The sequence below is a fragment of the Oncorhynchus clarkii genome, chromosome 3 (assembly GCF_045791955.1).
Source record: "Oncorhynchus clarkii lewisi isolate Uvic-CL-2024 chromosome 3, UVic_Ocla_1.0, whole genome shotgun sequence".
In the NCBI taxonomy this organism is placed as follows: domain Eukaryota; kingdom Metazoa; phylum Chordata; class Actinopteri; order Salmoniformes; family Salmonidae; genus Oncorhynchus; species Oncorhynchus clarkii.
In genome coordinates this window covers 31,668,144-31,681,503 of record NC_092149.1, presented here as the reverse complement: position 1 = coordinate 31,681,503, position 13,360 = coordinate 31,668,144, and the positions used below count along the sequence as shown (strand labels likewise).

At 44.3% G+C, this 13,360-nt stretch overlaps 1 protein-coding gene across 1 annotated transcript; it reads left to right on the top strand.

The window, feature by feature from the left end:
* The first annotated feature begins 7,110 nt into the window (after positions 1-7,110).
* LOC139393297 (persulfide dioxygenase ETHE1, mitochondrial-like) lies at positions 7,111-11,657 on the top strand. Its single transcript, XM_071141825.1, has 7 exons — positions 7,111-7,620; positions 8,847-8,991; positions 9,213-9,361; positions 9,610-9,739; positions 10,313-10,402; positions 10,769-10,885; positions 11,223-11,657. The coding sequence occupies exons 1-7, from the start codon at positions 7,429-7,431 to the stop codon at positions 11,267-11,269; spliced, it is 870 nt and encodes a 289-aa protein (XP_070997926.1). The 5' UTR covers positions 7,111-7,428; the 3' UTR covers positions 11,270-11,657.
* Positions 11,658-13,360: the final 1,703 nt, after the last annotated feature.

Here is a 13,360-nt window from a genome sequence, read left to right as displayed (position 1 = left end):
CCTGTCCTGCTCGCACCTACCTACAGTTACCCCTCTTCAGAGGAGGAGAGAAAGATTAAGGAGAGGTAAAATGGTGGAACTCATGAGAGGAGAAGAAGAGGGATGATGGGGGGGTGAGATAATGAAAAGATTAGGAAAGGAACTGGGTTGGGTACGGAAGGATGATTGCAGGTAGAAGAAGAGACAACAGAGGAGTGGTCTGGCGAAAATGAACTGAAAAAGACCAAGCCTGGGATAGACAATGCATTTGACAGAATTGTTGCCACTATTTCAATGATGTTGTTCTTGTGACTTTGGAACTCCAACTTTGAGTGAAGGAATAATAGATTCAGTTGAATAATCCCTGATGAAGTAGAGACACACAGCTCTCTATGGCTTACATTCAGGTAAAATCAATTTTGTAACTATACTTTTTTTGGAAACAAAATGTCCTTGCCTAATCTACAGTGGGTGGTATTTGATTTCCCAGCAAGCTTCAAAATTTGTATTCAAATTCCTTATAGCTCTATTATAGCAATTATGCTCTTTATAATAATTTTCTCTAACTCTCATTCATGCACAATTCTGTTGATTTTACCGACCACACACAACTTGTGGAGGACTTAATGTGTATACAGATATATCAAAAAAATCCGGTGTGTACTTGTTTATAAGAACAGAGATTGTATCAAGAAGTTAACATTCACCCTCAAAACACATTGTACAGGTTCTTGAAAGCTTGTTTATGTCTCTGCTAAAGGGCACCTGTGGTACCAATTCATCTGGGATTGGCCCAGAGCTCCCCTCTCTGGTCTGCTCTCCTGCCCAGCCTCAGACCCTCTCTGCTGGATCCCACTCAGGGCAGACTCCCCCTGGTCAGATCCATCCTCCACCACCTGTCGCACGCCTCCAACCCCTACAGCATCGGTCTACTATCACCCCCCTCGCCCAACCACTACTCACACCACCCCCCCAGAAACTCCTATACCCAGACCTCACAAGTATAGATATGAAGGCCTCCATTTTCCTTCCACGTGCACAACATCCACGCAATGAACCCATCACCCCATCCCTTGGAACCTTCCCCTCGGTTTCCCTCAATGTTGCAACTGGGGGTGTACCAGTGGGGGTATTCCAGGAACCATTCTCTACACTCTTTGCACTCATGGGAATTCCCACTTACCACATGGGAATGGGCATACCACCACCACCTACCAATGCCCATCAGACAGACACAACCCCAACACCTCGCCCCTCTGAGGTGAATCTAAAGGCCCAACAGCCCCGAACTGAAGCACAACTTGATCCCCCTACATCCTCCTCTGAGGTACCCATGGAGGCCCAACCCCAAAAGGTAGTCCCCTTGCCCCTCCAACCCCCGGACATGGCCTGCTCAGAGGACCCAAATTCAGAGACCTCGCCCCTCCCTCCCTGTGATGGTGGCTCTCTGGAGGTCCCACAGAGGAAGCCATCTGAAGTGGATGAAGGATCTGTTGGGCTAGCACTCCCCAAAGACTGCCCTAATGAAGAGCCAGGTAGGCTACTGTGCAGTATTGGAGAGAGAGACTTAAATACACGGGCGTATTCATTACGGAAACCGTTTACCGTTTAAAAACCAAATGGAAGCAAACAGAACAAAACAAGAGTTTCTATTGGACAAATTCAGGTAGGTCCCTTCCCGTTTTGTTCCGTTTGCTTCCATTTAATGAAAATCTTGCAATGTTAGGCAACAGAATTGGAGTATTGAATATGCCCCAAGTCATACTGGGCTTTTGGTTGATTAGCTTGTGTTCATGTCAAGCACCACAGTCTCCCTGGCTGTACCACAAACCTTTCCACGGTTGTATAATACACATTGTTCATTGCAGAAAATGTTCCAACCTATTCCTGGGCAACCATGACAGCTTGCTGACATGTCAACCACACAGGGCCAGATATTATACTTCTCTGAAACGTATTGTACTTTTCTATAAAGGTTATGCACGTACTTGTTAAAAGCACTTGAATGTCCAAGGTATCCAAAGAATGCAGCAGTTTATTCAAAATAACATATGCTTTATTCCATTCCCTTCTTACTGTAGATCTTGAGCCCCCGCGGTGCACTTGCCCCTCACGCCTGACAATGCTGACGACCTTCATCGCCATCTTCACCATTCTTTTCATCTTCTTCGCCATTTTAGGTAACCTCACTGACAATACAGTGCTTGGCATTGTCGACTCGTCACAAGCCTTTTTCACTCGACTCCTCTCAAAGCTCGCTGGGGGAGGAGGTCCCTTGCATCCTCTCCTCCAATAAGCTTTGAGAAAGCAAGGATTTTATGGCTAGTAACATTTACAGACACAATGTCATATCTTATTATATATACAGTCGTTTAGCAGACACTCTTATCCAGACCGACTTGCAGGCACAATTAGGGTTTCATTGACAGATTTTACAGGCACGATAAGGGCACATCGATTGGTTTTTCACCTAGTCGGGTCAGGGATTTTGAACCAGCAACCTTTCAGTTGTATAATAAAATACACATTGTTGATTGTATAAATGTTCCAACCTATTCCTGGGCAATCATGAAAGCTTGCAGACAGACGCTCTTAACCGCTAGGCTACCTGCAGCCCAAGACAAGATGCATTTGACAGTAAAAAAAAGGATGCAAGCATTCAACAAACACCCATTTTACCTTGTCCTCGCTCACTCTCCTTCGCATCGTGTTTGTCTCCTCCTCAGTCAAGTTCCTGTGTTTCCCACCCAACCTGACAGACATGGTGCAGCCATGTGGCGTTAAAGGGAACTGCAGTGTCCCAATGCCAGTCCTGCTGCCCAAGCAACCCATCAACCAGACAGGTAACGCCAGTGCAGGTAATGCCATCCGATCCGCTGATACATCTGAATTGCATAGGTCTTCTTGGTACATTCAAATGCACAAGCAATCTGTAGACAACTGGCCAAATGACTTGCTATCACACAATGACAATAAGTAACTGATCCCACAAGTCAATATTGTACAAACTGAACAATGTCTTGCATAACCAAATAACGTGTTCAGGTTATGTCTGTGTTGACAGTTAATTTGTTGAAGCACCCCCATCCCACTCTGCCTCAGGTTGCCTAGGTCCAGTTGGTGCTGGTCGGAAAGCTTGGAGGATTGTCGGGGGGATGTTAGCAGAAGACAAGTGGGGCTGGCAGAGCAGTTTACACTGGAGAGGGAAACATGTGTGCGGGGGAGCCATCGTCACCCCACGTTGGATTATTACTGCAGCCCACTGCTTCATCCAGTAAGGGGGAGGGAAAGAGAATAAATGCTTTACCTATTGATTTATTTTCATTACGGTGTCCATCTTAGGACATCCTCAGCAACCCCGTTTGACTCTGAGGCTGTCTTAATATGGCAACTGTACTTATTACATTAGATAATATGTGCCTTCTATATCCCTGCATTCTCCATAACCCAGGTACAACATGTTGCAAGAGTCAGAGTGGCAGGTGGTTGTGGACACGCTCAGTTTGACGGACACATCAGTGGGCCAACGCTACAGAGCACTGCAGATCCTCTATCACCCCAGCTTCTCCGTAAACAACAACGACTATGACCTGGGGCTACTGCGCACCGTGGCTGACATAGACATGGGAGGTGAGAGGAATTAATGATGAAAGTTGTTCAGCGGAGGTTATATGGCTATATGTACGGATGCTCCTATTCTGATTTAACCTGTTCCTGTTTGGCATTTGTCATGTTCATGGTTTCTCTCAAGGATGAAATCTAACTGACAACTTAACACTATGTCAACACAAAAATAATATCAGTTGGTAGAGCATGGTGCTTGTAAAACTAAGATGGTGGGTTCGATTCTTTATATTAAATGTGAAATAAGTAGAATGAAGTAGAATGTGAAAATACTACCTCACAGAATCGCTTTTGATTTAACCACTGATTTATTGGGTACATGTGAGCTTATCGTCAGTGCAGTACAGTCAATGTGCAGCACAAAACAGAGAAAACTGTCAGAAACTGAGGAGGAACCAGTTTTCCGTTGCAAGAAGTTTTGCTACGGTGTGTCCTAATGAAAATGACCCTGGTGTTGGGTTATGTGTTGCTTTAGGTGGGGTTCGACCAGTGTGTATGCCCAGTCCTAGAGAGTCCTTCCTTCCTGGTGCCCCCTGTTGGGTCACTGGCTGGGGCTTCACTAAAGAAGGGGGTGAGTCACGTTCACAAATATTCCCACACCACTTCCTTATAATTTTCAATTCAACTGATTGGATGATCACTCTAATAATTCTGCCTTACTTGTCTTCCATTTTTACCACTTTTTCCACAATCACATCAAATTTCCTGACATTTGTCGCAGAATGAAGACAATGCTCCCTTCCATCCCATAATCTCATTCAATAACCTGACAATTGTCTCTTCATTCTCTTCCCATTAATACACTCCTATTTGTATAATCTCTCCTTCATCTCTCTCATCTGTCTTTAACCCTCCGTTCTCTACTCCACCTCGGTCTGTCTGTCTCTCTCTCTCCCTCTCAGGCTCTGTATCGTCTGAGCTGCGACAGGCTCAGGTGCAAGTGATAGCCCAGTCCATGTGTTCCCGCCCGAATGTCTACGGCTCCTACCTCACTCCCAGGATGCTTTGTGCTGGCACCATGGAGGGAGGGGTGGACTCGTGCCAGGTACACACGCACACACACGCACACCAAGAACTGCAAAACAAAATACTCAAAATACTGAGGAATCAGTTTATTCCATGAGAAAGGAAGGCCTCTCTGTTACTCCAGATGTCAATGGCTATACTCAGCTGGCCTATGCTCTCTACATATAAAAATGGTTCCCTGTCTATTAAGCATATCCACTTAGCTGGCACCAAGTAGACCTATACTGTATATTACATATTTTGATGTGTTCTATCATATAAATAGAAACAAATAATTACACACAACTTACAAGAAAACTAACATCACAGTGCATGCAGCGCACAAATATGCATAGAATAAATATCAGATTGATTGATTGATGCATGTACACTGAGTGTGCAAAACATTAGGAACACCTGCTCTTTCCATGATGAAGACTGACCAGGTGAATCCAGGTGAAAGCTATGATCCCGTATTGATGTCACTTGTTAAATCCACTTCAATCTGTGTAGAGGAAGGCGAGGATTTTTAAGCCTTGAGACAATTGAGACATGGATTGTGTATGTGTGACATTGAGGGTGAATGGGCAAGACAAACGATTGCATTGCCTTTGAACAGGGTATGGTAGTAGATGCCAGGCGCACCGGTTTGAGTGTGAAGAACTGCAGCGCTGCTGGGTTTTTCACGCTCAACAGTTTCCCCTGTGTATTAAGAATGGTCCACCACCCAAAGGACATCCAGCCAACATGACACAACTATGGGAAGCATTGGAGTCAACATGGGCCAGCATCCCTGTGGAACGATTTTGACACCTTGTAGAGCCCATGCCCAGATTAATTGAGGCTGTTCTGAGAGCAAAATGGGGGAGGGTGGGGGTTTATGCATGCAGGTATTAATTCACGTGGTCTTCTCTGGTTGTAAGGGAGACAGTGGAGGCCCGCTGGTGTGTGAGACAGGGAAGGGGGACTGGAGGCTGGCTGGGATAGTGAGCTGGGGAGATGGCTGTGGTCGGCCCAACAAACCAGGAGTCTACACCAGAGTCACCCAGCTGCTCCCCTGGATGTACAAATACGTAGAGGTACATAGTTACAGTAGATGCACCAGCCACACAGAACTGGGTCAGTACTTCTCTGAATGTGAAAATGCACCACTCCATGTCATCATTTTGACTCTTTTACAGATGGACACATTTGAAGAATCTGGAACCCCAACAACAATGAATTATACCTCTGACAGCTAGATTTTATTAGCAGTAATGCGACCAATTACATGTATGCAAAATATTAAAGAATTATGTATTTTTGCTTGACATTCAATATTTGTAATTTTATTGAAAGCACATTCTCATTCAAACCATTATGGTTAATTACTCATAATAATGTATGGATTGTTGGATTCAGCTGGGACTGGGTTTGTTGCCTTTCTGGAGTTGCTGACAATAATCACATAGGGCAGAAAGCAGTGCCAGAAAACGTGTTATATAAATACACCTATGTGCACAGTCATAGTGACACACTGAACTCTGACTAACCCTGACCCTATAAACTGACCCTATAAAGAAACGTCCTCTCTCTGTCAACAGTGTTTATTTTCAGCAAACATAACTTGTGTAAATATTTGTATGAACATAAGATTCAACAACTGAAACATAAACTGAAAAAGTTCCACAGAAATGTGACTAACAGAAATTGAATAATGTGTCCCTGAAAAAAGGGGGGATCAAAATCAAAAGTAACAGTCAGTATCTGGTGTGGCCACCAGCTGCATTAATTACTGCAGTGCATCTTCTCCTCATGGACTGCACCAGATTTGCCAGTTCTTGCTGTGCGATGTTACCCCACTCTTCTACCAAGGCACTTGCAAGTTCCCGGACATTTCTGGGGGGGAATGGCCCTAGCCCTCACCCTCCGATCCAACAGGTCCCAGACGTGCTCAATGGGATTGAGATCCGGGCTCTTCACTGGCCATGGCAGAACACTGACATTCCTGTCTTGCAGAAAATCACACACAGAACGAGCAGTATGGCTGGTGGCATTGTCATGCTGGAGGTTCATGTCAGGATGAGCCTGCAGGAAGGGTACCACATAATAGAGGAGGAGGTCTTCCCTGTAACGCACAGCATTGAGATTGCCTGCAATGACAACAAGCTCAGTCCGATGATGATGTGACCCTCCACCTCCTTATCGCTCCAGAGTTCACGCAGATGAGCAGGGACCCTGGGCATCTTTCTTTTTATGTTTTTCAGAGTCAGTGGAAAGGCCTCTTTAGTGTCCTAAGTTTTCAGAACTGTGACCTTAATTGCCTACAGTCTGTAAGCTGTTAGTGTCTTAACGACCGTTCCACAGGTGCATGTTAATTAATTGTTTTATGGTTCATTGAACAAGCATGGGAAACAGTGTTTAAACCTTTTACAATGAAGATCTGTGAAGTTATTTGGATTTTTACGATTTATCCTTGAAAGACAGGGTCCTGAAAAAGGGACGTTTCTTTCTTTTTTTGTTGTTGCTGAGTTTGTGTATGTGTGCGCGCGTTGAAAGTGTTGACATCTTGCACATGTCCACTGCTCTTGTTTAGTGCTTGGAGGTTCGCGAGGAGTAGGCTCCCCTTATCAGATTTTTTGGACTTCCTGGCTACATGCACAATAAGTCAGTATAGCTACAACATTTGTGCCTACCATGCTAATTTTGTTTTAGGCTATAGCCAAATATACTGCAAAGGCAACGGACCGCTACAAAGGATTGGGACACAAACTCGTTGGCTCAGTTCTGGGATTTCTACCCTGCCCGTCGCAGTGTCAGTTAAATCTCCTTGGAGAAAAAATGTGTTCAATTGTAAACCGACTGAAACCTGCTCTGGCCTACACGCTGCGCCTCCAAACAACCGGGCACTTGCGTAAAGTTCCAGCCCACATGGGCCCGGGCTTACGCACCAGCAAGCAGCCTCTGGAATCAGTCATCATACGACCTTACTGCGCCAGGATGGAGTTGGGAAAAGGGCCATTCTTCAGGCAGGTGATTTAGCCGCTGCAATAATGTATACATATTTTTTGCTTTGGGCCAAGGTTTGGCAAGTTATAGGCTGAAGTTTCAATTGGGCGCCGACTTTTTGGAAGCACAGTGAAAATATCAATACTTTTTTTCACTGCATGTAAACAAGTATTTTGCAATAGGTCAACATGAGAATTCATTCAAATGAGTCTTAGTTCACAAAATTAAGGGAATACGTATTTTCCAGACATCCTTTGTTTTATTGTTTTCAAACAATTGTTTGTACAACAATGTGGAAAGCTAGCGGAACTGTAGCGGTAGAGGGGCGTATTCAAAAGGGAATGTTTGCACATTTTCTGGCAGCAAAAACCCCAGATTTAATAACTCAAATCTAAACAAACCAAACTAGATAACTATTACATTATAACACAAGCACACAATCTTCATGCTTGTGTGACACTTGATATTCTGGATTCCCCTGATTGTCTATGCGATTCAAATCCACCCCACCCTCTGTGTCAAAACGGAAATAAGTGTTATCTGAGTTTTTCGGGGGCAAATGACACTGTCTACCGGTGTCCTAGCTAGCTAGTTAGCTACCGGTGTCTGCTGTGTACCGGGGCGTCGTTCACTCTCGCTTGCGAACACCTGCAGTCATTAGCAGAACTGCGGGAAACCAGTGCCCGACACGCGGGGGCTACCTCTCCCACCGGCTTTGTGCCGGAGTCCTAGCTTGTTAGTGTCCTAAACGTCTACTGAACAACTATCCTCGTTAGCAGAAATGCGGGAGAGCAGGGGCGAAGGACACTCTACTGTTGTCCTAGCTAGCTACGGTTGTAGCTCCCGCCTCTTCTTCGGTGGTGTTTATCTGCGCTTGGCATCTAACTTTATGCTGCATTACCGCCACCTACTGTACATGAGCGCCTCCGTACGGGAGTCCTAGCTTAAAAATGGACCAATAGAAAGATAAACGGGGGTTCCTGTAGATGCAGGAATGCCCACATGCAGGTCTGCCTCCAATTGCTGGCTGCAATTGCACCCTTCTCTTGTATGAAAATCCACCCTGACAGTGACACTTCACACAGAAAACAGCAAACCTATCACCATAAAAGACCACACCCGTATGTTATCATCCATGACTAATATACAGGCAGGATGTGTGTTATGTAATAGCATACTGTACTGCCCCCTCACCTTTTATAACCCGTGGTTACTCACTCACTTGTCCTTGCTTGTTCCAACCTTTACAGCTGTTTGAGTCGGTGAGCAGCACCTACACCTATCTGCTGGCTGATACAGAGAGCAGGGAGGCTGTCCTCATTGATCCCGTACTGGAGACAGTGGACAGGGATCTGAAACTCATAGAGGAACTGGGTTTCAACCTGAAAGTTGCAGGTAACTTAGATGTCTCTAAAACATGGACAAACACACAAGCATGCGCTCGCTAACACGTACACACACATATAGAGATGCACAGACTGACTCACTCACTTACACACTAACTCACTCCTCACACACGCACTAATCCTACATCCATTTTGATCTACTTGTTTATCGTATTCTTGTTTAGGATGACATACGACTCACACTGTACCCTGTCTCCCCCCCCGAATTAGTGAACACTCACTGCCATGCAGACCACATCACAGGCACGGGACAGCTGAAGAACAGGCTGTTTGGGATGAAGAGTGCCATCTCCAAGCACAGCGGGGCCAGTGCAGACATCCTGCTATCAGAGGGAGATAAGATCAGCTTTGGCAAACATGTGAGGACAGACCTACCTACAGCCATATAGCTATAGAGAATACAGTATGGGTTTGGACCTACCCCAATTTGTGGTCAATTTGTGAAACAAAAGCCTACACATCATGTAATGTTACTCTCCAGGATCAGGGTTGTTGCTCTAAATGCTTTGGCTTTACTCACCTTCATCTCTCCTTCACACTCCCTTTCTCCTCTTTACTCCCCCTCCCTTGTTTTCTGTAAACCCTCTTACTGCCTCTCGTCCCTCAGTGTCTGACGGTGAGGGAGACTCCAGGACACACAGACGGCTGTGTGACGTTGGTGACAGGGGACCAGAGCATGGCTTTCACTGGGGACACATTGCTAATCAGGGGCTGTGGAAGGACAGACTTCCAGCAGGGTAACCTTTTCCACACTACATAGCTAAACCGAGCAGAACAAGACACATTTTACTGTAATGCGTTGGCCTGGTTGGGCATCCACCAGGCTGAATCCATGCTGGACACGACAAAGTGAAAATAAAGTATCTATGCCAACACAGTACTACAGTGTGACTCAAGTCATATTCTCTCTGATTTTTGACCACTGTGGTGATTTATCTAGCCATGGAGATATTATCAGGGTATATCATAGACTTTCATCCCTATACACCATTGTTTCCCAATTATTTGGTCAGGACTTATTTTAAACAATGCATGAAAAGTTTCTGGATCTTTGCCTCACCCACACTTGTTACATTGGTTTTGTAGTTATGCTTAGTGGACACAAGGTGGCAGTATTGTAACCTTTTTTCAGTGTAGTCTGATCACAAATAGTGATTGTACTGTAGCCTACTCATGAGTTATGTTCAATAGGGCAAAACGTGAATGATTGTTTCTTATCGGACAAGTCCAGGTAGTCCCTCCCTGTTTCAGTCCGTTTGTTTGGGGTCCAATGAAAACAACCCTGATCTGTTTGTTTCTCTACTTCCCAGGCTGCTCTAGGAGGCTCTATGAATCAGTCCACCAGAAGATCTTTACATTACCTCCTCAGTGTCTCGTCTTCCCTGCACATGACTACAAAGGTTGACAAGACATCCTCTTTATGCAATGTATATATCCTTGTGTATTTCCTGACCCCCTTTCCTTGCAAGATTTATTTTTTTACATCTGCTCTTGGGGATAGCCTCACCAACTATTTTGTACAAGTATACCCAGAAGGCTTGTATACTCTCACAATGCTATGACTATCCTTTCCATAGACTTTACGAAGTTAACTTGTCCAGTGTACTGTACCACCACTCTTCACCATTTGTCTGCTTTCATTTTCAACTCTGTGTTCTCTTCGGAGTCATTCCTAAGCCAGATCAGACTGTGTTCTACAGTTGAGTGTAGTCATTGAATCATCATTGTGTTGTATTGCTAACAGGTCTGCTAACCCTGTACTGCAGGTCAGACGGCCTCCACAGTGTGCGAGGAGAGGAGGTTTAACCCCCGCCTGACCAAGAGCGTGGAGGAGTTTGTGGATATCATGACCAACCTGAACCTCCCCAAGCCTGCTAAGATAGGTATCTCAGACAGTCCCCCCTCTGCAGCAATTCTATTACAATGGAAACTGTTGTTGTGTATGATATAATACTAGTCTATTACTATAGGGCCTATTATTATCTAGATTATATGGAACTATTCTATTACAATAGAGTTATTATCAGTGGTCTTTCACCTCGCTTAAACCTCATCATGGGAAAGAGCATGACAAAGCTATTCGTGACGAGATTGCAATATGTTACACACACTGTACTCTTTCAAACTGTCCTTTGCGCATCAGTTTGATTACTTGTTAGTGTAAGTTCTTAACTCACTGATAGAAACAAGATGTTGATTTGTTATTTCTCTCTCTGCCAGATATTGCGGTGCCTGCAAACCTGGTGTGTGGACTCCATGAGGTTTGAATGTCAAATCGATTTTTAGGATTTCACTTTAAGCACTATTGGGAGGAAGAGGGAAATTCTTTTCACCCGCCCACAACTTCATGTTTTAAATGCAATATTTTGTATCTAAGAAGTAACCAAAACTAAAGTTTGTCAAAAAAATCTAAGAATGTATATATTTTATTTCCAATATGAACATAAATTCCTCCTTGTTTGCCTATGAAAAAAAGCAGTGTTCATGATTTGGTGGGTGTACAGATACTGAAATTGTATAGTAGAAGATGCATTCAAATACATGATCATAAAACATACCCATGTACATTGTGACATTTCTAATACAATCTCCTGGAGAAATGTGAACAGTAAAATGACCTAGTTTTATATTAAATCAAAATTGTTCAAATGTAAATGTCTGACTTAACTCTTTCTTTGACTACACCTGTATAAATTGCAGAATTGCAGTGTAACTTATGGAATATGCTCTGGTCGAAGGTTCCATTCATGGTTTAGTATTCATGAATGCTGGACTGACACAATTGAGCTCTTCCACATGGCCTTTCCAGCATCCCCTAGCCAAGGCAATACACACACACGCACGCACACACTGTACAAACACATACCGTACACACACACAGTACTCTGACTGTTGCCAGCCATGGCCTTTTTGCATACCAGGAAAACCCAACTCCTATATTTGCATTTGAAATCACTGTGGGCCAAGTTTCCAATGCAAGAGTCCGAAACTCGTCATTGCCGTGCCTTTGTGTGCTTGTTTCTCTATCTACCTCTGTATTTATCCGGTATCATCCTGTTATTCTCTCACCCTCTTTATATAGTACCATGTTGTAATGTTCTGAACACATCACCATGATCGGCTTAGCCTTAGGATTCCACTTAGCTGTGTATCTAGCCTAGTAGCATACTACATTAATGTTTGTCCCACGGCCCATTGACTAGCCTCTACCTGGGAGACAGGTTTGGGGAGATGGGAGTGTCTGGCTCTGACTCAACCATGTCTCTTTTTCTGAACCTGCCTGATCATTTCATAATAATGGTGTACTGTGAGCTCATACATCTCAACGGTTCTATACCCTTCTGTATGTAAATATTTGAGGATGGTTACTTGAGCAGTTCATGCCTTTGATGCTGTGACAAAAGTGACAGCTTGGTTTGGACTGCATTGAAAGACACCTGAAAGACACCCACTCCCATGTCACAGGTGACCTGTGACCTTTAGATGGACATATAGATGAGGTATTCAAAGTGAAAAAAAGAAAGAACTAGAAGTCTGAAGAAAAGATTACGTTGTGTTGTTGTCACATACATGTCCACAACACTTCATTTGCCAGCTGTCCGTCACCGCAGGAGACAAACAGAACATCCACATTAGGCAATTCTTCTCTCGTCTACCTACTGACAGACACGCCTGCATTCATTGTTTTGAAATGCACAGGGTGTAACCAGTGTTGCCATCACACCTAAGCTATGTGTTGTTTTATTTTAAACTTTTTTTTATATATATATATATATAAGCAAAAACATACACAGACAAAAACAATTGGCACAATGTTTCGCCTGTGGAAAAAAATGACCTATTCTTTGACTTTGTTGTGCTTTTTTTCAAGTCCGCAGCTGTTCTTTCACCCAGTCTGTACCCTGCCCCTTCCATCTGCTCTTGCTTTTACCCCTTTCACTCTTTCTTTGCCCACTCACGCACTACTACCCACCCTGACTGCAGGCATTCTCTCTTACCCTGTCCACATGCCCTTGTTTAGGGGAAGACTGAGAGAATAACCTATCAGCTCAGTGAGACAGAACTGTTAGGGGGGCAGGGGCCGATAAAGGCCATTGGATATAGTAAAGAGAGTGGAGAGATTTACGTGGCAGCTATTGACGCTTTCCAATGGCCCTTCTCATTGACAGCGACACAAGACCGACCACCCGCGAGGTGTGTTGGCCGGGTGCCAAGCCAAACTGCTTTTGCGTTAGCCTATAGCGAGCCTATAACGAGGGCATTACAAAGTCATGTCGTCGCGGGAAATCCCAGAATAGAGTTCTCATTTCGGTGCGGAGCCCCCTCACAAATAGACCACAGAAACTGTATAGTCAGTT